The 24,709-nt window shown below is 43.3% G+C and overlaps 1 protein-coding gene across 2 annotated transcripts in view; it reads left to right on the plus strand.

The window, feature by feature from the left end:
• KAT6A (lysine acetyltransferase 6A) overlaps window positions 1-24,475 on the plus strand; it is a 101,586-nt gene extending 77,111 nt beyond the window's left edge. For both annotated transcript variants that reach the window (XM_055416651.2, XM_055416652.2), the window contains exons 10-17: window positions 6,596-6,737; window positions 8,338-8,499; window positions 9,537-9,630; window positions 11,683-11,914; window positions 12,613-12,847; window positions 14,265-14,900; window positions 17,530-17,842; window positions 19,850-24,475. In XM_055416651.2, the coding sequence (XP_055272626.2) occupies window positions 6,596-6,737; window positions 8,338-8,499; window positions 9,537-9,630; window positions 11,683-11,914; window positions 12,613-12,847; window positions 14,265-14,900; window positions 17,530-17,842; window positions 19,850-22,494 (4,459 nt within the window). In that variant the 3' untranslated portion in view covers window positions 22,495-24,475. The remainder of the gene's footprint in view (window positions 1-6,595; window positions 6,738-8,337; window positions 8,500-9,536; window positions 9,631-11,682; window positions 11,915-12,612; window positions 12,848-14,264; window positions 14,901-17,529; window positions 17,843-19,849) is intronic.
• The last annotated feature ends 234 nt before the right edge of the window (window positions 24,476-24,709 follow it).

A 24,709-nucleotide genomic window follows, 5' to 3' on the forward strand; every position in this document is an offset into this window, starting at 1 on the left:
ATCTGGCTTACAAATGTAAGCAAATTAGAAAAGCAGGAGTGAGACCCAGACCTCCATGACGGCGGGTGGGGGGAGGGGCAGAGAAAGCAAAACCCCAGGAAACTAGCATATGAAACATGGTCAAAAGTCAAAGTCAAAGTGAAGTTGCTCAGTCGTGTCCGACTCTCTGCGACCCTGTGGACTGTGACCCACTAGGCTCCTCCGTCCACGGGATTCTCCAGGCAAGAATACTGAAGTGGGTTGCCATTTCCTTCTCCAGGGGATCTTCCCGACCCAGGGATCGAACCCAGGTCTCCCACATTGCAGGCAGACGCTTTAACCTCTGAGCCACCAGGGAAGCCCCATGAAACACAGTAGCTAAGAGCCATTCACTGTAGGGTCAGTCACCTCCAGATCCTGTGCTAGGCCTTCAAGGCGATATTCTGTTTACTTCACGGAAGAATAACAATCTGAGCTTGTTAAAACATTAAATTATATACTATGTATATATGTTAAAAGAGGGAAGGAAATTCCTCAGCTACCTACAGAACACAGGTATTCAATGCAATGTCTTCCTCAGGAGTTATGGATAGCCAGGATATTGTATAATCAAGAACAGCAAAGTTGAAGAATTAATTTTGTCATTCAGTTTAGTCCAGTCGCTCAGTCGTGTCTGACTCTCCGCGACCCCATGAATCACAGCACGCCAGGCCTCCCTGTCCATCACCAACTCCCAGAGTTCACTCAAACTCATGTCCACAGAGTCGGTGATTCCATCCAGCCATCTCATTCTCTGTTGTCCCCTTTTCCTCCCACCCCCAATTGTCATTGCTGCTGCTGCTGCTAAGTCACTTCAGTCGTGTCCGACTCTGTGTGACCCCATAGACGGCAGCCCACCAGGCTCCCCCGTCCCTGGGATTCTCCAGGCAAGAACGCTGGAGTGGGTTGCCATTTCCTCTCCAATGTGTGAAAGGGAAAAGTGAAAGTGAAGTTGCTCAGTCATGTCCGACCCTCAGTGACCCCATGGACTGCAGCCTACCAGGCCCCTCCGTCCATGGGATTTTCTAGGTTTAAAATACATTATTACCATTTTTAAGTGAGCTCTTTACCATCTGTGCAGATCACAAGAGTGCTCCATCTAGAACAGAAAGCTTGTTCGGCGTGTGTGTCACCCGTTCTAGCGGTTGTCATGCAGAGAGTAGAACCCCAGGCACCTTCTCTCTTCCTGTCAAGGGCAGCAGGAGAGGAGCTCATTTATTCAGGAGTGGAGACAGAGAGAAGATGAGAATGAGGCTGTCAATTTTAATATATTAAGTCTGATTAAGAATGTTGCGTTTTGCTCTGATGAGTTTGTCCCTAGAATTTGACTTCTTAATCAAGTTTGAGGGAGTTAGTTACCAGTGAAAGAACAAACATTGCTAGCAGAAGAATAAATAACCTAAGATAAGAACTGTAACATACATCTAAGTAGACTTTTAGACATTTTCTCTAATTTTCATTAGTCACCATTGTGAAGGGTTCCCTGAAAATAGCAGATAATATTGTGTTATTTATAAGTTTTTTAGTAGTTATTATTTTTTCTGCCTGTATATTCATAATTTTCTTAATTACATTTTCAAAAAACCATGTTTTATTGAGTTTAGACTTGTTTCACTTCTGAGTTCTTTAAACTTGAGTTGACTATAATGTTTAGAGATCACGTTTTCTAAATAATAAACCTATATTTTTACTTTGTTAATCACTATTATTCTCTGCTAAATTACTTTAAATTATTTTCTTATTAATAAAAGTTCTATAACCCTTGAAAAATTTTCCAAATCCTAAAGCATGCAAAGCAGGACAGTTGGAGCAAAAACAAAGAAGAAAAGATCGTAAGAGGAAAAATTATTTGGGAAATGGGATTATGTATTATCTCCTATAATATTCAGATATTTGTGTGTGTGGTATATGTTAAGTAGTCTTGCAGTCATGATTTTTGAAAAACAAAATGAAACAACAGCAATGAAGCAGCTTCATTTGGAGCAGTATGATTAAGTCTCAGATGTTGAAGAATATAAACCAGAGGTTTTAACCTGAGGTTTCCCCCGCAGGGTGATGTGATACACACACATGGCAGATGGGTCCATAGAGGGCCCTACTCTGCCTTTAAAGATGTGACATAAATAGGCTAAAGGCAAGAGCAACTGTGATCATGGAATATTCTCTACTCCTGAGCTGTTTAGAGCCTTAGCTTCTTAGTAACTTCTTTGCTACAAGTTCGTATTAAGATAAGATCCTGAAAAGGCAGATTCTCGCATATTTGAGTAGTTTGGGAACCTTGTTCTACCTTTGATCCTGTTCCTGACTTGAGTTGATGCTTAGATTATACACAACCCCAATTACGAAGGAACAGCATCCTCAAAGTCTTTGAACGATCAATCGTTAAATGATGAAATAAAATGGATGAAAGAGGAATAAAAATATTCATAGTGTTAATCATAAATAATAGCCATAGTTACCATTCACTGAGCTATACTCAGTGATTAAACATCTCTGGAGTAATTCTGTGAGGTGAATATTGGTATCTTTGTTTTTACAGGCCAGGGCCCAGCAAACATATTCAAGACCATACAGTTTATAAGTGGGAGAACCAGGATTTAATCCCACTTTTCTCTTACCATATAGCTATAACTTTTAACCACTGTACATGACTACTCCATATAGCATTGATATCTAGATTGATCTCAGACGGCTTGTTCCATAATCTTTGACTTAAGGAGTATTTGGTGTAATTTCTATTGTATTAAAATTTTACTATTGACCTATTGTAAAAGCCACACAAACTGCTGCTCTCTCGGGCAATTCTAAAGCCACAATAAGAAGAATATTTGCATTATCCTAGAAGTAAGGGAACCAATACAGCTGCAGCCCAATCCTGACTTCAGAGATTGTGGTATGCATGTAATGGGTGACTTTAAAATAAATGTCAAGTTTGGGGGCTATACCCGCACGATGCAGCTAGTCAGTGTGACCATATACCTCCTCGACAGTCTGGGCCTAGGTGCTGTCAAGGAGAAGATGGCAGAAAGCGGTACTCAGCAGTGTTCTTTAGGTCGGGGAGTGTTCCTGATTTCAATAACTGCACTTCATTTCATGCGATCTGATGTTTTTCCTATTTGATATATTTTTTCAATGAGAGAACTGCAGCCATTCGTACTATTACTGGAAGAAATATTTGATCTGTTCTAGAGTCTTGTTGAATGATCCCCGTTAGACTAACAGTGTCATCCCAGTAGTCTTGGTTTTAATAAAGTCAGAGGCTTTTAAAATACAAAGGATCGTAAGAGACTGTGACAGATAGCTGTATGTCAATCAAATGGACAACCCAGAAGAAATGGAAAAGTTCCCAGAAATGAGCGATCTTCCAAGGCTGAAGCAGGAAGAAATAGAAGGTGTGAAAAGACCGATTACCAGTAATGAAATGGAATCAGTAATAGAACAGCTATCAGCAAACAAAGCTTCAAGACCAGATGGCTTTATAGGTGAATTCTACCAAACATTTAGTGAAGCGGTAGCACCTGTCTTTTCTCAAACTATTCCAAAAAATTGCAGAGGAAATAGTTCTCATGACCTCATTCTGTGAGGCAAGCATCTCCTTGATACCAAAACAAGATAAAGATACCACAAGAAAAGAAAATTGTAGGCCAGTATCACTGATGAACATAGATACAAAAATCCTTAACAAAATACTAGCAAACCTAATGCAACAATGTATTAAAATGATCATAAGCAGTGATTATAAATAATAATCAGGTGAGATTTATCACAGGGATTCAAAGATCTTCAGTATCTGCAAACCAGTCAGTGTGATACGACACACTGAAGAGCAGAATTAACAAATTGAAGGTCAGACTAAAAGCAGTATGAGCATCTCAGTAGATGCAGGAGGAGCTTTCGACAAAATTCAGCATTCATTCATGATAAAAACTCTCCAGGAAGTGAGCACAGAGAGAACACACATAATAAAGGCACATATGATAAGCCCACAGCTAGTTGCATACTCAGTTGTGGAAAGCTGAAAGAATTTCTTCTCAGGTCAGGAACAAGACAAGGAACAAGACCACTTTAACTCAGCGTAGGTTGGAGGTCCTAGCTACCTCTATCAGACAAGGAAAAGAAATAAAGAATCCAGATTGGAAAGGAAAAAGTAAATTTGTCACTGTTTGCAGATAATGTGACACTATACATAGAAAAGTCCTAAAGAAGCCACCAAAAACGTTTGGAGCTCACTGATGAATTTGGTCAAGTTGGCAGGATACAAAATTAATATGTAGAAATCTGTTGCATTTCTATATACTGAGAGTGAACTATCAGAAAGTAAGGAAATAGTCTCATTTACCATTGCATCAAAAAGAATAAAATACCTGGGAATAAACCTGCCTAAGGAAGGGAAAGATCTGTGCTCAGAAAGCTGTAAGAGATTGATGAAAGAAATTGAAGGTGACATAGACAAATGGAAAGATATATTATGTTTATAGATTGGAAAACTTGTTAAAAACAACAGTACCATGCAAAGCAGTCTACTAATTCAGTGCAATTCCTGTCAAATCACTCAGGGCATTTTTCATAGAACTGGAACAAAAATTTTTAAATTTGTATAGAAATGCGAAAGACCCCGAATGGCCAAAGCAGTCTTGAGAAAGTAAAACAGAGCTGGAGGGTTGACTTCAGGCTATATTACAAAGCTACAGTAATCAAAACAGTATGGTCCTGGCACAAACACACACAGAGATCAATGGAACGGAATAGAGAGCCCAGAAATAAACCCACCACTTACGGTCAGTCTGTGATGGAGAGAGCAAGAATGTACCGTGGGAAAAAGGTTCTTCAGCAAATGGTATTGGGGCGATTGGACAGTTACATGTAACAGAATGAAACTAGACACTGTTCTTATGTCAAAAATAAACTCAGAATGGTTTAAAGTCCTAAAGATAAGACCTGAAACCATAACATTCCTAAAAGAAAATATAGCTGGAATACTCTGTGATATAAATTGGAGCAGGTGTTTTTTCTTTTTTATCTGTCTCCTAAAGCAAAGGAAACAAAAGCAAAAGTAAACAAATGAAGCCTAATTAAACTTTAAAACTTTTTTACTGCAAAGGAAACCATTGACAAAATGAAAAGACAGCCTACTGAATGGGAGAAAATGCTTGCAAATGATACGATCAATAAGGGATTAATACCCAAAGTATATAAATAGAGGTGTTTTTTTCCCTAATTTCCTTCAGCCTCAGTATGTATTTATATGAGAGAAGATATAGTGTATTTGGATTATATTTCTTGTCATTGTATCATCCAGTATGTTTGTATACGCAGTGTTTGTTATAGTTTCAGATCTTAGCATGCTTACCAGTTTTGGACACAGTTCAGGATACAGGGGAGCCTCTGCTGAGGATACACGGGGTATGTGTTTATCATACAGAGCCACGCGGTCTTCTCAGTCCAGGCTAAAGTACTTAGAGGAGCCACTGGCGTTTAGTTTAGGCTATGTTCCTTCTGTGGCTTTATGAACTGACCGAATCGCTTTAGTAGGGCTTCCCAGGTGGCTCAGTGGTGAAGAATCCGTCTGCATTGCAGGAGAGGCAGGAGACTCGGGTTAGATCCCTGAGTTGGGAAGATCACCTGGAGGAGGAAATGGCAACCCACTCCAGTATTCTTCCCAGGATAACCCTATGGACAGAGGAGCCTGGTGGGCTATGGCCATGAGGTCGCAAAGAGTCAGACATGACTGAGCGTACATGCACACACAGGCACTTTATTGCCTAGCTCCTTATCACAGAGACTTTGTAAGGGAGAAGTCCTGTTAAACTACTGCTAAAATAGCAAGTGTATTGAATAAATATAAATTATTATATAAAAATAACAAAATAGATGAAGAAATAATTAGAAATTTTAATTCAGTCATTGAAAATAGACCTTTGAGGTACAGGATTTAATGTCATATTTGACTGGAGAGAAAGCCAGAATTTTGGAGCAGAAGGAAGGAGGTAGTATAGCATGTCCTAACTTGAAAAAACATTTTCCATATTATAATTTTATACTTAAAAATATGTACAAAATCTGCTTTTACAATCCCCACTGTATGTCCATCATACTCAGCCTCTGTACCTAGTATACCTGACACAGGGCCTGATAGTGTTCAATACATGTTCATTTTCTGAAATTAATGAGGGAATGATCTAATAAAGGAAGAAAGAACATACAGCTTAACAAAATCTTCACTTATTGGTGTGTTCCCGAGGTAGACTTTACTTTCTACTTATTGGAGATTATCAAGGAGGAGAGAAGGTGAGATTTTCATGGCTGTCTGGTGGGTAGCTTTAAAAGACGACGGAGATTAGTTTACTAGGAAGATCTCTGGATTGTGTGAGTTGATTTCCCACCCCCACCCTCTCGCTATTGATTAGTTGGAAATTAGTTTTATCTTTGATTTTTGTGTTTCCTTTTTTAAAAATTTGATTAATGGGGATAATGATACATTCTTTGCCTTTTTACCTGGGTAGTAATGAGAAAGAATGAGTGAAAGTTTAAAGTCTTATATAAAGCCCTCTTGTTTGTGTAATTATTTTTTTTACAGGCTGCCTAAGTTATATCTCTGTGAATTCTGTCTAAAATATATGAAAAGTAGAACTATTCTGCAGCAGCACATGAAGAAGTGTGGTTGGTTCCATCCTCCTGCTAATGAGATTTATAGAAAGAATAACATTTCTGTTTTTGAGGTAAAGTAGAAGATGTTTAGTAGTTGTATTCCTATCCGTTTCAAATACAGCGCCCCGTGTGCTTTATCTGATTGCACAGCTTGATTTGTTTTGGAAATGTTTTACTATTGTTCACTTGCTATGGAGTCAGTAGTTCAGCTCTATAGGGGACAATCAGAATTAGGTCAGTCTAAGTGGTACCAGTTCACAAACTTGATCTCTGAATAAACTATTTTGTATTTCATTGAGTCAAAGACATCAGTTGTAACATATTTTTTGTTCCACTCAGAAGGTAAAAGTACTGCAAATTATGATATATATATATATGTATATGACTCCATTTGATTTGTTAATGCCAACAGATTTTACTTATGTATAGATGTGATAAGATTGTGTCTTAGACTCTATGAAGCATGGCACTTAAAAAAGATTTCTACGGCTCTATTTAAAGGGATATTGTGTAGGGGTATATTTGTAATAGCTGTAGTAAATCCTAGTAATATTTCCTGACTTCATCATGATTGTTTGACTTACGCTACATCTTTGATTCTGTGTTGTTGATAGTGGTTTTTAATTTCTTGATCTCAGTTCTGGTTTGATTGCCCAACTATTAATTGAGTTCTTGCCATATGCTCAGTTCTGTTAATTCTGATGATGATAGACTTTCAGGTTGTCAGGATCTGCTCCATCTCTCACTGTCTTAATCTTCCCAGAGCTGTTCTTTTAGGTGAGGAATAGAGGCGCTCTTGGCCTTTCAGGGAGGGAAGAGGTGTTTTGTACAATAAATCGCCCAAATTGCTAAAGAAGTGGCAGTCTTTTTTTTTTTTTTTTTTTGGCCACACAGTGTGGCTTCTGGGTTGAACCCCAGACCCTCAGCAGTGAAAGTGCAGAGTCCTAACCTCTGGACCGCCACAGAGTTTCCAGAAGTTGCAGTCTTAAAATGTCAGTGTCTTTGGGTCTGATGTAAGCAGTCATTGGCGTGTTCATGAAAGAGCACACACTGCAGGGTGTTGGGAGCATATAGCCTCGTGCTCCTGATCCTGGCCAGCCAGAGCCCACGAAATACCTCACTTGCCAGGCTGCCGCCAAGGGAACCTGCTCCTTGCTTTTGACAATAGATAATAAACCCTCAAGGAGATTTATTTAGGGGGAAACTTCATTTTGGCAGTCTGATTACCTTGCTTCTGGCTCTGGCACAAGTTAAACTATTGTTTTACTTTGTTTTGCTTAACAGATGTATTTTAGAAGAGGTTACATTTAGATCTTTTGTTGAATTAAATACTTTAAAAAATACATCAGATCAGCTTGCCATCTGAAGGATTCCTGTAGTCAGTCTTTTTATAAAAGCCAAATGCTATTTTGAAAATAGCCATCAGCTTCTTGTCTAGCCTTTTTTTGTGTGCTTTGTTGAAGGGCAGTGTTTTGTGTATTTAGTTGTCTTAAAGTAGCAGACACTGTACTCTGCCATTTCAAGGGACAGCTTCCAGATCCATTGTGTTCTGAGAGTTGCCAGCTCCTCCTGGGCTGGACTGTGGGTACTCACAGGCGCTCTTTGCTGACGTGTTTATTCTGGAATTAAAGAGACACCTCGCTGACCATTTTGTCTGTTTTTTTCCTCTAGGTTGATGGGAATGTGAGTACCATTTATTGTCAGAACCTGTGTCTCTTGGCAAAGTTGTTTCTTGACCACAAAACACTCTATTATGACGTGGAGCCATTTCTTTTTTATGTTCTAACCCAGAATGATGTCAAGGGCTGCCACCTTGTTGGCTACTTTTCTAAAGTAAGTATAGCAGCTGACATTTGTTTTGAATTCGTATGGAAATATGAAACAGCCTTTGGTTGTCACTAGGAGAAGGTACAGGACACAGCCCTTTCTGGGTACCATGCAGCTTTCTAGAAAGGAAAACAGGAGGACCGCTGAGACGCTTACCAGGTGCCAGCAGGTGCCTAGTAACGTTCAACAGACTGTTCTCTGCTGGGAACATGGAGCTGCTGCTCGCACCCCAGAGGGAAAGCTTTGCCCTGGCTTCTGCTCCCATGGTGATGGTGGGTGGGGCTCGTGAAATAAACAGAGTCGCTACCTGTCTGAGTTGTGTCTCTGCTGAAATCTTCTCTTCCCAATTTGAATTTCAGGCACAGAAGTAAGAGTTTTTAAGAAGCCATTTTTTATTAAAGGATACTTTCTCTCCTTCAATTTTCCATTCTCTTGGAGAGAAAAAAAAGTTTCTTTTGTTGTCAGACAACATAAAAGATGCGGTTTTATTTAAGAAAGCCCATGATAAAATCTGCCTGTATAAAAATAGTTAAGTGAAAAGCCCTAGTTGTTAGTAGGCTGTTTCAGTAGTTAAGTATAATTTAAAATATATTGCTTGATTTGTAGAGGTGTATTTATACCCACTGTATGTCGCACGAAAGCAGGTGCTGCAATAAAAGGAACTTGGAAGTCAGTGACAAACTGTCCTACTTCTAGGGGCCACATTGACGGCCGCGCTTGTAGCTTTGCAGATGAGTCAGGACTTGGATTCCTCTGCTCATCTCAGGAGTTGACGTACTGTTTTTGAGTTGCAGATGGTGTTGGGTGGCGTCCCTTCAGTTTATGTTTTTCTCCTGGGGATGGTTGCTTTGTGGGGAATGCCAGGGACTTAACACTGTCCTCTCCTTCTCAGAGGGGTATTTTTTTTCTTGATGTGCATTGCTGATCCCAAAGGACCAGGGCTGCGGTTTTAACTCTTAATCTTTGTTTCTTAAAAATTAACATTAGTGTTTAGTCTTACCAGCCTGTTGTTTTTAAAACTAAGCTTTTGTTTTCTCTACCAGGAAAAGCACTGTCAACAGAAATATAACGTTTCCTGTATAATGATTCTTCCCCAGTACCAACGCAAGGGCTATGGGAGGTTTCTCATCGATTTCAGTAAGGATTATAGTAACGTAACTGCTCATTGTATCTTCTTGTGGACTTTCTTTTGGTTGGACATGAAGTATTTTTAAATTGCTAATATTAGATATGAGTTTCTCTGTGATTTATAGCAAATAGTTTTAATTTGCAGCTATTAATTTACAGTGGAACTTAGTTTTATGCAATAATTCTGTCTCACAATATTAAAAAGCTTTGTAGAGCTACTTACATTAGCACTAATAAAGAAGTGCAGCACCTGCCCTAGTTTTCTTACCCAGTTATCTGGGAAATGTGTGCTTTGCGCTTAGTTACAGGCTCTACCTAGTGGTTAAAAATAATGTGATGCACCTTTAAAAATGATAGAAGTAAATGATAGGGTAGATAATGTCATTTGAGTTAAAAATTGAAAGCTAATTGTTCTAAAAAGGTAATTGTGGGACTTGCATTTTGTTTTATACATTGATAATCCTGCTTTGAAAGTAAATGTGTATTTGAGGTAAATTTTCTGTTGATTCCTGGAGAAGGAAATGGCAACCCACTCCAGTATTATTGCCTAGAAAATTCCATGGCCAGAGGAGCCTGGCTGGCTACAGTCCATGCAGTCACAAAGAGTCGGACACGACTGAGCACACATGCCTTCTATGGATTATGAAATAGTGGTATTTCAGGGAATATTTTCCCTCAGATGTTTGCTCAAGATAGAAATATTTAAAGGAATACTTTCAGAAGTGATAGTTAAAAGGATTCTGATAGGCAATTCTTCTAAATATCAGATGATTACATTTCTAGTGTTAATTCTCTCACATGGATCAGTGAACCTTATTCTACTTAGCCTTAGACTGTGTCCCTAACCATATTTAATTGGAAATATGTGCCAATATGTGACACAATATAACCGCCATATGTGGTAATTTTTACATTTTCCTGTTTTTTTCTTTCAGCTAGTAGTGGAGGATAAAACACACAGTTTCCTTTAGTATCAATATATTGTTTTGAAATAGAACTCATGATTGGATGTGTTATGCCATTAAGTAGCAGAGTTGGGAGGAATGTTTTATTAGTCATTATTTTTGGAGCTTTACAAACAGTTTGTATGATTATAGTATTTGTTTTTATTTTAAAACTTTTCCTAATGTATTTTCTCACTTTACCATTCTTAGATGGATATTTTCTTTGATGACAGAATGCTACCTTTTTCTGCCATCTCCGTTTTTGATACTTTCCCTTAGAGTTTATTCCTTTCTTTTCCTGTTCCATGCGTTAGACAGGAAGACAGAGTAATAGCACCACACACAGTGATGCTGGCATGCTGATATTCTTGCTTATCAAGAATTAGGGTGATGGGTGATTGTGAGGAAAGTTTCGATTGAAGTGAGCAATTGTCATATAGGTCCCTCATAGAACCACAGTCTTAATCTGTTCTGTTCAGTCGCTCAGTCGTGTCTGACTCTTTGCGACCCCGTGGACTGTAGCCTACCAGGCTTCTCCATCCATGGAATTCTCCAGGCAAGAATACTGGAGTGGGTTACCATTTCCTTCTCCAGGGGATCTTCCCGACCCAGGGATCGAAGCCGGGTCTCCCGCATTGAAGGCAGACGCGTTACCTCTGAGCCACCAGGGAAGCCCACAGTCTTAATAGGATTGTGTGAAAAGTGAAGGCAATCTTACATTGTGCAAACAAATAGTTCTGTTGCCATCTAGTGGCCCAAGTAAAACATGCAAGGATGGTTCCCCCCATCATACATTGAGGCAAAAAGCCTTCTTGCCTCTTATCTGTGCAGCCTGTTAATATGAAGTCCTGATTTTCACCAGTTTGAATATTCTAACAATGTGATTTATATTAACTATAGACAAAGTGATACTAATTCGATGTCCAGAGTATGTAAATTGTGTAATCTTCTTGCAAATTTGTTTTCAAGTAGTTGTGTAATTTTGTTCTTGAAGGAATTAGCCTCTGAAATTATAGCCTATAATACTTGGATTGATTATGGAAGAAGGGCTTGTTATTTTTGTAAACTGCCATCTTTTAGGCTCGCTGACATATTTGTGGTTTGGGGGTTTCTTTAGGTTATTTGTTATCAAAGCGTGAAGGCCAAGCAGGGTCTCCAGAGAAACCGTTATCCGATCTAGGTCGCCTTTCCTACATGGCTTACTGGAAAAGTGTAATATTGGAGTGCCTTTATCACCAAAATGACAAGCAAATCAGCATTAAGAAGTTGAGTAAGTTGACTGGAATCTGCCCTCAAGACATTACTTCCACACTCCACCACCTGCGAATGCTGGACTTCCGGAGTGACCAGTGAGTATTACATCCCTTTGTATAACCTTTGAAAGGTGATTAGGTAGAGGTGTTTGGATCGGGCAGCCAAATGATCAGTTAAAGTGCATGAACTGACGTAAGTGGTGTACTTGGTGATCCTGAGACATCATTTTCCTTTATATATTTTATACTAGTGGTCATTTTTTTAAAAAAAAAAAAAAAAACTTTTTTTCTGGTCTTCTGTCTAACTTTCGGACCTAAGCTACTGAATTTGTTATTTATTGGGAGCACCCTCACAATACAAGTAACAGCTGCAGAAATAGTATCAACTAAAATACACCTCTGATTAATTTCCATACAGATGACACAGAATGAGCTACAGGTCAGAAGAAAGACAGCTTACCTGTCTAGTGTGATGGAGAAAAGGTCACAAAGAAAGGAGGCGTTTGGGCCCGAACGATAGAGAATAAAAGAATGCAAGAGAATATCAGAAGTTTCAGAGGTGGGAAGTGTAAGATAGGAAGTGACTGAAACAGGCGCTTCCCTCGCTCTGGTTGAGTGTGAAGTCTGCATCCAGCTTCGTGTTTCTGAGCCATCTCGGTGGTGTCTTAACAGGCAGGCTTTTTTGAAGCTGTTCTCATTTCCAGGAGAGTGAAGCTCTTGGAGTGCAGCCCCACATTCATTGTTTGGCATTCCCGGTGCGTCGTTGGTTGCTATGAACTTTTCTCTGGTTTCAGATTTGTCATTATCCGCCGGGAAAAGCTTATCCAGGATCACATGGCGAAGCTTCAGCTGAATCTGCGGCCTGTAGATGTAGATCCTGAGTGTCTGCGCTGGACTCCCGTCATAGTCTCCAATTCTGTTGTCTCGGAGGAGGAGGAGGAGGAGGCGGAAGAGGAGGAGGAGGAGGAGGAGGAGGAGGAGGGAGAGCCTGAAGCGCCTCAGAGCCAGGACGCAGAATTGGAGCCAAGTGTAAGGGCACGGGTGGTCCCTGGTGTTGGTAACAAAAGAGCGCGTGTTGGTTTTCAGGCGTATTTGTGATGTACATATAATGGGATCTGAAACCAGTACTATAAACTCACATGAGAATTTCCAAGTTTATTTCAGTGATGGAAATTTCATGAAGACTGGGTTTTGTTTACTTATTTGTATATTTTGAAGCCTTGTATCATTAGGAAACCTTCAAATTTGTTATAGTGTATTAGTTATGAGTATTTATCAGAGTGCCTATAAGCAGCAAAGTTTGAAGCTGTATAGAAATTGAGGAATCTGAATTAAATTTAAGTCTGACCGTTATTTAAAATAAAGACTCATTTTCCTTAAAACATTAAGGAAATAATGTAAACAGTGCATATTTTCTAATAGAGCACTAAACAATTCAGTGTCTTTAGCCGTTAAAGGGTTAGTGAAGGTGCTACATCATTTTCAACATTTTTCTTCATGTGATGCATACTTTTCTCTGGTGTTTTTTTTTAAAGCAGTGCTTTCATTCTTTAAAACTCTGTATTCTCTTTTGATAGAAATAGTTTCAGTGCCCCCTGTTTAGTGTAATTTTCCGAGTAAAATTAACTATTCAGAATAAAATAAGTCAAAATCATTCCAGAAATTTTCTTTCATTTTTTGAGCATCCTCTTTCTCTTGCCCATGCCCCAGAGTTTGTCTCCTCTCTGTTTATAAATTTCTGATAAGTTTCATGAACTGTCTCATTTAACATTTACTAGAATATAAGGACGGAGAAGGCAATGGCAAGCCACTCCAGTACTATTGCCTAGAAAATCCCATGGATGGAGGAGCCTGGTAGGCTGCAGTCCGTGGGGTCTCTAAGGGTCGGACACGACTGAGCGACTTCACTTTCACTTTTCACTTTCTACTTTCACACATTGGAGAAGGAAATGGCAACCCACTCCAGTGTTCTTGCCTGGAGAATCCCAGGGACGGGGGAGCCTGGTGGGCTTCCGTCTATGGGGTCACACAGAGTCGGACACAACTGAAGTGACTTAGCAGCAGCAGCAGCAGATTATAAGGAAAATAATAGTCACTGTGTTTATTGTTTTCATAGTGGCTGAGAGTCCCGGCTCTGGGATCAGACTGTCTGGGTTTACGTCCCAGCTTCTTCCCTTGTTATTGCATGGCCTGGACAGATGTTCTGTGCCTCAGTTACCTCACCTGTAAAATGGGGATATAATAATAATATTTCACATAATTGGTGTGGATTTTACCCATACAGCTTTTAAAACAGTGCCTGTCACACAAGAGATATTTATGTTAAGTATTAAATAATGTCATCTTTGAAGCTGTTTTCTTACCCCAGCATTTAAAAGTCCAGAATAGGAGATGTAACCAAATAAGACTGAAAATTAACCAGCATGGTTTTATTTTCTAAAATCAGGTGGGGAAGTCTGCATCTCGCGAGAACAAAGAACAGGATTCTTACACTTCCGTAGAAAGTGAAAAGAAACCAGAAGTTAGGACACCAGCCAGTACCACTCGTTTGAGCAAACAGGTCCTTCCCCGTGACAGTCTTCCCGCCAATAGTCAGCCGTCTCGGCGAGGCCGCTGGGGAAGGAAGAACAGAAAAGCCCAGGAATGCTTTGGTGATAAGGACTCGAAACTGCTCTTGGAGGAGACGTCAGCCCCCCAGGAGCAGTACGGAGACTGTGAGGAAAAGTCAGAACCTGCCCAAGAGCAGTACATGGAGAGCGAGGAGCCATCAGCAGCCTCCCCGGAGCAGCCGAGCCAGGACGGGAAGCCAGACGGGCCCAAGAGGAGACCCGGCGAGGGGCTCGAGCTCTGGCGAGGCCCGCCGAAGAAGAGCCCTGAAGTGCCCCTGAAGTGCGGGCTGCCCGATGCCCACGACCGGCTGCCCCGTCGCTACAGCGAGGCTCGCTTCTGCGAAGGCCGCTACGCTGACGGGGACCGCCCGGCGCCGCGGGGCTGCAGCGAGAGCAGCGAGGAGGACGGCGAGCCCGAGAGCCCCCGGTCCAGCTCGCCCCCGGTGCTCACCAAGCCCGCGCTGAAGCGCAAGGTGGGGCCGCCCCACCCCGGCGCGCTGAGATCGGGCGGGAGTCCACAGTGTGTTAGCCTTTCAGCAGCGTACCCGGTGTCTCCGAGCCTGTGATCTTCCCAGTGAGCGTGTGTGACGTGCACTCAGCTCCTCTGGCTCATGCGTGTTCACCTGGAAGTCATACACTTGTCTAAGGGCTGACAGGCCGTTTTCAGCTTGCTGGCTTGATTTCAAATTATGACTTCTTAGGGATTCAAAAAATCCCCCAGGGACTTCCCTGGTGTTCAGTGGTTAGGACATTGAGTTTCCACCGTGGGTTCAAACCCTGGTCGGGGAGCTGACATTCCGCAATCACGAGGCCGAAAGCACGGGTTAGAAATGTTTCTATTAGAATAGGAGAGGCACACACTCCATAGTTGCATGGAGAGTGGGTGTGCCAGTGCCCCAAGACTCAGAGTGAAGCCTGTCCCCTCGCCCTGCATGGCGCTGTGTCCTGCCTGGGTCTCTCTCTCCTCTTCAACCCTCTGTGGTTTCACTGAACTTTGTTTTCAAAGTATTTGCTAAACTATTATTTCATCATCTTTCAAAGTTTGAATGATATCCAGATTATTACTGAATGCTGTGAGGTGGTAGTCAGAGATTCTGTTAAACTGTATACCAGAGATCTCCCAAACTGTGGTGTGAACTTTAAACATTGCTGCAGACCAGCCAGGGTGAAGTGTGTCAGTTCTCTAGATGAGCCACCCTGGACTAGAGAGGTGGCAGCTTTCACCCAGAGCAATAAAATCATTCTTCTCCTTAGCAGAGCCTTGGGGAAAAAAAAAAAAAGATAGGGCTATTTATCAAAGAAAAAAGCTTTCCATTTTAGGAGCAGTTTTAGATTTACAGATTTATTGCAAAGAAAGTATGAAGAGTTCCTATAGTCCCCACACCCCGTCTCCCCTATTACTGACCTTTTCCCGTGATGCGGCACATTGGTCACAAATAGTGAACCAGCACAAATACATCATTAACTGGAGCCCCTGTTTTGTTCAGATTTCCCCCGGTTTCCCCAGGATACCACCCAGCACACCACATACACTGCGTTTAGTTGTCATGTCTTTTTAGGCTCCCTGGTTGTTGGTGACAGTTTCTCAGACTCCTTGTCTTGGATGACCTTGTCAGATTTTGAGGAGTACTTGCTAGATATTCTGTAGAATGCCCCTTATGGTGTTAAAATGGGGTGAAGGCCCCAGAGGTAAAGTGCCATTCTCATCACATCATAGAAGGGTATCTGCCATCAGGCTGTACCAGGACCGGATACAAGGGCATTTGCTGTCCGGGTGGCTTCTCATTTTTGATGTTGATGTCAGCCCAGGTCGCCTGACTGCCAGGTGTCGCGTTTGTCCGGTTTCTTCATGCTTGAGTTACTGCCTTTTTCAGACCCCTTTCTATACTGTACTCTTTGGAGGGTAGTTACTGCCTGTAGCCCATACCTAAGATGCAGGAAGTTATACTGTGCTCCCTAAGAGCAGAGTATCTGTGTTAATTACTTGGAATTCTGTTTGGAAGAGTTACCCATTTTTTCCTGTTTCTTGACATATCCATGTGGCCTCATAGATACTTACTTTCATGCCCCAGTCCTTGGATCAACCATTTCTCCTCAGAGCAGGGCCATGTTTAACCTCATTTGAAAAACTGTGTTCTCAACTAGAAAGACTAGTAAGTTTGAAGTGGAGAAAAATTGATTAACCTGCTGTTCATTACGTGACTGAAGAATATGTCTTTGCCATCCTAGGCTTATGTTGCCTTTTTACGAAATAAAACTATGCTATTTTCCTGTGTAAAAAGAGAATATTATAACAGGCAGTGAGTACATGTACCGGACTTGTAAAGTTTTGAAAAAATTCACTTGACTAGGAGTCGCAAATGATTTTATAGCCATTTCTTTACTGACTCGATGTGACCTTAAAGCAAGTCCTATAACCTTTCTGACCTCTGTAGAATGAGGGGATTGAATTAGATCAGCTTTGGTAATATATGATATCATTTTGTGATATCTATTGTGTCATTTAAGATGTTAGATCAACCCTAGTACAGAAATATGCCTAACGTGCCATGTCCCAACACCAGCTTTGTTTTATTTCTGAAATGCTCGCTAACACCAAGGAGATCTATACCGACTCCGCATTCCCATGCTCCACTGTAAGTAACTCTCTGTGGATAGCGCATGACAACGGTATACGGCCTTCCTGGTGGTTCTGCTGACAGGCACAGTGGAGCTGTGAGATGTACAGTGTTTTATTTCTTTTTTTCTCTTTTGAGGAAAAGAGAAGAGACTAGCCTTTGTGTCATCTCAGTACTGAAACAAGCTGCTCCCTAGGGTACTAAATGTAACCGGACCGTCAGTAGGGGAATGACAACATCCACTCTTTACTCTGTTCTTTTACAAAGTTGTTTTCAGTGATCCTTTTTGTATCTATGACACTTTATGCATATATAGTATCTTAACTATGGTATTTTGAAATAATGTTCAAAATGTCTTTTGGCAAATAGCATACTCATTTGATACGTGCTAATTCTGTCAGGTTTAAAAACTATTAATGATGTTATTAATGGAAATGATGGTCTCCATTACCATAAATAAAATGCTTCTTTCTCTCTTAAATAGAAGCCGATTCTTCACCGAAGAAGGAGAGTCCGAAAGCGCAAACACCACAACAGCAGTGTGGTCACGGAGACCATCTCCGAGACCACGGAGGTCTTAGACGAGCCTTTTGAGGACTCTGACTGCGAGAGGCCGATGCCGAGATTAGAGCCCACGTTCGAGATGGACGAGGAGGAGGAGGAAGAGGATGAGAGCGAACTCTTCCCTCGAGGGTACTTCCATCGCTTGGCCTCCCCGGACATTCCCAGGTGTCGGTCCGATTCCAAGAGGAAGTCTAAAGATGAAGACGATGACGAAGAGTCAGATGATGCTGATGGTATGTTTCACGGAGCGGTTGCTGGTTGTAGTTTCCTGGTTTTGAAAGCTACAGCAGTGGTAGCTGCAAAACCTCCAGCAGAGAGGGTGAAGGGCAGATGACCCGCCGAGCAAGTGCAGGATGACTTGCAGCCTCCAAAGAGCTGTATGGAGTGTGCTCATACTCACCTTCCACCTTAGTTCTCTGTCCTTTTGTCAGAGTGTGTTTTCCCAGTTCCCCCATAGCACCTGTTTTTGCCTCTGCTGATAGTAATCTTGCGGTTCGGAAATTGTTCTTTTTGCCTAGTCCTTTCTCGGCCATTACGTGTATCTTTAGTTAATGGGTAGATGAGAGTTAGTGTGAAGAAGATAATTAATAACCCTTTACTGGAGTGTGCAGTTTATAGACCTGGCCTGTTCTGCTAATTGTGTATGCTGAGTGCTTAAAATAGGCACTCAGTAAATATAGTTAAATGACTAAGTGCTTAGAAGTGGCTCTCGAATAAGGTCAGACTCATGTAAATTGGACTTGCTTCAAATCTATTCCTGAATCATATCTGTAATATGTCTTATTCAATGAGTAGTAAATTTCTAATTGAAAGTGTAACAATACCTCAAAATAAGTTAAATTTTATGGCATAGCTAAAAATCCGGTGATTAGACTGGTTGTTTCCTCTTTAAAGATGAAAAGAAGGGGCTCATATATGACTTGGGTCCCAAACCCGTAGTTCACATCGTTGCCCACATTTCCTGCCTTGTGCTGTGCGGCCTTCTTGCTGGGGTCACACTGAGCTGCTTTGCTTTGCTGGGCGAATTTGAAGAAATCGCGTCCACGTTTGGTGAATAAACCTATAGCTTTTATGTACTGACTAGTTGGGCTTTTAAAAATAAATGCACCCAATTTCAAATCTAGTAGACAACTTGCATTTTCTTCAGTCTCGTATTTTTGTATAATCAATACTTTTAATGTAGTGATGACTTAAGTTTTTTGCTTTATTGTGCATGATTTTCCAGAATTTTATTGTGTTATATTTTGAGATATGTAACTAGGAAACTAAAAATTTATTTTGTAAAGAATGTGGCACTTTTGTAAAATTCTGTCTTATATCATCATAGATGAAAATAGTATCCTCTAAGTTCCTGTTGAACAGAATTTTCTCTAATGTAGCCATTTCCTTTGTTTATTTTCAGGTTACTACTGGTAACTGTACCTTTTTAGTCCCACCTGTTCTACCCCCCACCCCCTAAAAAAATTCCTATTCCTACCTTGCTGGTCTTCTTTTTAAAAATTAATGGGAAATGTGATGTACTTAATGTTGCACCAAACTGTACACCTAAAAATGTTAAAATCGTAAATTTTATGCTGTGGATATTTTAGTTTTTAGAAAAAGTGATGGTGAGAAAGTGATGCTAATAGCAAATTTATTTCTAGTAAACCGTTTGCTTCAGGTCAGTATTTGTCCAGGAATACATGCCTTGCAGCTCTTTTTACACAAACACAACACTGGCTGGGAAGTGTTCCTGTAGGATTGCTCAGACATGGCCTGGAGTAGTTGGTTCATGATATTACCTGAAGTAATGATTTTGTCAAAACTAAGAAAACCAAAGCAATAATATAAATGGTGGGGGAGGGATAAGTGAGCTGATATGTAACTTACATGGTAAAGACAGCTTGTCTAAAGTAGCTGTGAGAACTACTAGTATTTGTGTCCTTATAAATATTATCTCCATTTTTTAAATGATGATACTGAGTCTTAGGGTAACTTCCCAAAGATGTGCAGTTGGCTTTGATGATGCACTTGAACCTAGTGGGTGGACCAGAACTCTTTTCCTCCTCTGCCAGTTTACTGTGTGGCTTCAGAGGATATCATGAAATAGGTTTCTCCTTTAGATTCTTAACTTAAAAATGAAGATAGTCAGGAGTTTGGGGTGATAATAAAATCATTTCTGTTGTACATGTGGGCTCAGAAAAAGGCACTAGAAAATGCAAGAGCCTGTAATTTATTTTATTTTTATCCTTCCTGTGCAGACACTCCTGTCCTAAAGCCAGTGTCTCTCTTGAGAAAATGTGATGTGAAGGATGCTCCACTTGAGCCAGATACATCCACGCCCACGAAGAAGAAGAAGGGATGGCCCAAGGGCAAGAGCCGCAAACCTGTCCACTGGAAGAAGAGACCTGGTCGCAAGCCGGGCTTTAGGCTGAGTCGGGAGATGGTGCCAGTGTCTGCTCAAGAGTGCGTCATTGAGCCCATCATCCCCCTTCCGAAAGCGGGACGTAAATCCAAAATGGAAGAGAGCGAAGAAGCTGTTGAACCAAAAGAAGACTTGCCTTTAACAGAGGAACGGAAGGAAGAGGAGGAGCTGCCCCTGGAAGCGGAGGAGGCGGAGGAAGGGGAGGAGGACACCACCAGCAGTGAGGTCAGGGCGGCCTCTCCCGCTGACGCCAGCAGCCCCGAGGCCGAAGCCAAGGAGCCCGAGGCCGGCGAGGAGGAGGAGAAGCCCTGCGCGCCCGCAGAGCCGCGGCCGTCGGAGGAGGCGCCGCAGGAGCTGGCCAGGCGGGAGCCCGAGGAGGAGGAGGACACGGCCGCGGAGACCAACCAGAGCGAAGACCACGACGCGGACGACGAGGACGACGGCCACCTGGAGCCCGCCAAGAAGGAGGAGGAGCCGGGGGAGCCGCCGGCGCGGGAGGGCGTCAAGGAGGAGCCTGGCGGCCGGGAGGCTTTTTTAGATCCTAACGTGCAGGGCGGCGGGGAGAACCCGAAAGACAAGGAGGAGACGGAGCCGGATTCCGAGGAGGAGCAGACTTCCCACGACGCGTCTGTGGTGTCGGAGCACATGCCCGGCTCTGAGGACGACCGCGAGGAGGACTCGCGCTCGAAGGAAGAGCTGCTGGAGCTGAAGGAGGAGGAGGAGATCCCGCACAGCGAGCTGGACCTGGAGACGGTGCAGGCCGTGCAGTCGCTGACGCAGGAGGAGCGCGGCGAGCACGAGGGCGCCTACCAGGACTGCGAGGAGACGCTGGCCGCCTGCCAGACGCTGCAGAGCTACACGCAGGCCGACGAGGACCCGCCGCTGGCCCTGGTGGAGGACTGCCACGCCTCGGAGCACAACAGCCCGCTGTCCTCCGTCCAGTCCCACCCCAGCCAGTCGGTGCGCTCGGTCAGCAGCCCCAGCGTGCCCGCCCTCGAAGGGGGCTACACCCAGATCAGCCCGGAGCAAGGATCCCTGTCCGCCCCGTCTATGCAGAACATGGAGACCAGCCCCATGATGGACGTGCCTTCCGTATCCGACCACTCCCAGCAGGTGGTGGACAGCGGCTTCAGCGACCTGGGCAGCATCGAGAGCACCACGGAGAACTACGAGAACCCCAGCAGCTACGACTCCACCATGGGCGGCAGCATCTGTGGTAACAACTCCTCGCAGAGCAGCTGCTCCTACGGCCTGTCGTCCTCCAGCAGCCTCACCCAGAACAGCTGCGTGGTCACCCAGCAGATGGCCGGCATGGGCGGCGGCTGCAGCCTGATGCCTCAGAGCAACGTCCCGCCTGCCGCCAACTGCGGCATCAAGTCCCCGCAGAGCTGCGCCGTCGAGAGGCCTCCCAGCACGCAGCAGCCACCGCAGCCCCAGCCGTCGCAGCAGCCTCCACCGCCACAGCCTCAGCCGCCAGCCCCGCCCCCGCCGCCGGCCCAGCCGCCGCCCCCACCCCCGCCGCCTCCCCAGCAGCCGCAGCCCCCGCCCCCGCCCCAGCAGCAGCCCCCGCTGTCGCAGTGCAGCATGAACAACAGCTTCACTCCGGCGCCCATGATCATGGAGATCCCTGAGTCCGGCAGCGCGGGAAACATCAGCATCTACGAGCGGATCCCCGGGGACTTCGGGGCCGGCAGCTACTCCCAGCCGTCGGCCACCTTCAGTCTGGCCAAGTTGCAGCAGCTGACCAACACCATTATGGACCCCCATGCCATGCCTTATAGCCATTCTCCTGCTGTGACTTCCTATGCAACCAGTGTTTCTCTGTCCAACACGGGACTGGCTCAGCTGGCTCCATCGCATCCCTTAGCGGGGACCCCTCAAGCACAAGCCACCATGACGCCGCCCCCGAACTTGGCCTCCACCACCATGAACCTCACGTCCCCTCTGCTGCAGTGCAGCATGTCTGCCACCAACATTGGCATTCCCCACACTCAGAGGCTGCAAGGGCAGATGCCGGTCAAGGGGCACATCTCCATCCGCTCCAAGTCGGCGCCCCTGCCCTCCGCGGCGGCTCACCAGCAGCAGCTGTACGGCCGTAGCCCGCCCGCGGTCGCCATGCAGGCCGGCCCGCGTGCCTTGGCCGTGCAGCGTGGCATGAACATGGGGGTTAACTTGATGCCCACCCCTGCCTATAATGTCAATTCCATGAATATGAACACCCTGAACGCCATGAACAGCTATCGAATGACCCAGCCCATGATGAACAGCAGTTACCACAGTAACCCGGCCTACATGAACCAGACAGCACAGTATCCTATGCAGATGCAGATGGGGGTGATGGGGGGCCAGGCCTACCCCCAGCAGCCTATGCAGCCGAGCCCGCACGGAAACGTGATGTACACGGGCCCTTCCCATCACAGCTACATGAACGCGGCGGGCGTGCCCAAGCAGTCGCTCAACGGACCTTACATGAGAAGATGAGCAAGGTGGACTTGCAGTTCAGAACCTAAATATATATAAATAAAGGGACCTTTTATACTGACAAACCAGAGAAAAATGGACCTTTTTTCCAGTTAAACTATTGCTGTAGATTTAGAGGCATTTTTCTTTGGTTTATTTTATTTTTTGGAAAACCTGGTCTTCTCTCTTTTTTGGGGGCTTCGTTTTGTTCTTTGTTTTGTTTTTCTTCACGATCTTGAACATTTTACAGCAGAACTCATCTGAACACGGATTTGGGGATCGGGGAAACATGCACAGAAATCTTTTCATAATTAAAAAGAGCCTTACTTTCTTTACACGCCACATGGACAGAATTTGTGTAAAAGTGAATTGTCTTTATTTTATTTTGAAATGTATGTTCTCCTCAAGTGTTTGCAGCTCCCAGTGTCGTCCTTTTTAAATGTTACATACGCATCTCGGGGGTCAGCCAGACCCTTTTCCTCCACACCCAGCCTTTCATCCCCTACTTCATTCCAGCAGGAGGCACTTCGGGGACATGGAGAACAACCCAGGCTCCTTAAACTGATTATTATTGTTAATATTATTATTATTATTATTAATAAAGCGAGGCAGGAAAATGCTTCTCCTCCTAAAATCCCCTCCACTCCCTACACATACACACACGCGCGCGCACACACACCTCTCGAAACCTTTCCCCAAGAATGTTTCTTTATAGATGGACTTCATCGAAATGTTTGTTTTTCTTAGATCAAGTGTAATATAATTTTTTAAAAACTACTCCCACTCAGCACTCAGAGACACAAAAATACTGTAAGTCTCAATTAACAGCAGAATCTCAGAGGAAAGCTGTTTGCAATCCTGATGCAGCCTTGGAGGAATAGATGGTCAGTTAACAATCAAAAGAGGAACGTAACCTCTTGTTTTTTTTTTACCACCTGGTAAATCAGCCATACGCACATAATTCCACACAGCCTCTTGATTTTAGTACTTACCTTGAAACTCTTTAAGGGTCTCGATTCTCAAGCCTTCCTGACTGATTAAACTGAACAGCAGTCCCGGGTGATTTGGCGATGAACCTCCGACATCCTCATCTAAAGGGTTGGAGGATGACTCTACAGGTCAGTAACTTGAGAAATACTTTACTAACCTTTGACACTGTTTACTTCGTGTTGGAAGAGATGACGCAGATAGCGTGTTGTGAGGGAGACTGTGGCGTGAGTCTTATAGCTACTTCAGTGATAACATACCTCTAGTTTTCCTTAGTCTTTTGAAATCCTGAGTCCCTTCCCCTGTGAATCGGGATGCGCGGTCCCTCCCCCGGGAGAGGCTGAGGAGAAGAGGGATCGACCAACCACCAGCATAGTCGGGCAGATCTCGACAGCAGGGTTTTAGCAGGCTCCTATGTTCCTTCCAACTTCATTCTCTTTTCTCTTGTGCAGCCAGTTTGCCCATTCTCTTCTTGTCACTTGCCCCAGGGATAAGTAAAAAAACATATATATATATAAGTATATATATATGTGTGTATATATATATATATATATACGTATATATGTTCCATCATTGGAAGATGGACACTATTATACCACTTGGTATGTGCAGTCAAATATCCAAAAGGGGGAAGTACTGCTTAAAGAAATACCTGTAAGCATTAAATTCTCTCCCTTATTTGTACATTTTATATAGATAAATTTTTGAAGTAACAAATTAGGCATTAAATTTTTTCAAATGCACAGGTTTGTTGGGTTTTTTTAATATATATATATATACACTTTAATTGACTTTCTCAATTAAACGTGTTAGGTAGAACAAGGCGGAATTCCACCTCTTAACCGCTGTCTGACCATTCTGAGCATGCGCAAGGCTGAGTAGGACCCAGTCTCTGTATATACCGTTCCAGCCCCCAGTCCTGTGTGTAGAACGTGCCCTGTGCTGCCCTCTGCCGACTCTTCAGCGCTGTCATTGCTTCCTGGTTGGGGTGGGGACAGGGTGGGTGGGGAGGGAGGTGTCTTGGGAGGAGGGTGGGTCAGGGCAGAAGGAGAAGCTGTTGAAACGAGGGCCGTGAATTCAGTTTCTGTTGGTTTGCGGTTGTGTTTGGTTTTGTTTCTTTTTTAAAAAAAAAACAAAAACAATTTTCAATCGGGCAGCTCCCTTTTTCCACAAGCCTTTTTGTGACTTTAGAACTATTGTAGAGAAAATGTTCTTTTCTATATTATAAAAGAAATTATCCAACACAGTA

The sequence above is a fragment of the Moschus berezovskii genome, chromosome 26 (assembly GCF_049115385.1).
Source record: "Moschus berezovskii isolate FMDL1 chromosome 26, NW_MosBer_1.0, whole genome shotgun sequence".
NCBI lineage: Eukaryota > Metazoa > Chordata > Mammalia > Artiodactyla > Moschidae > Moschus > Moschus berezovskii.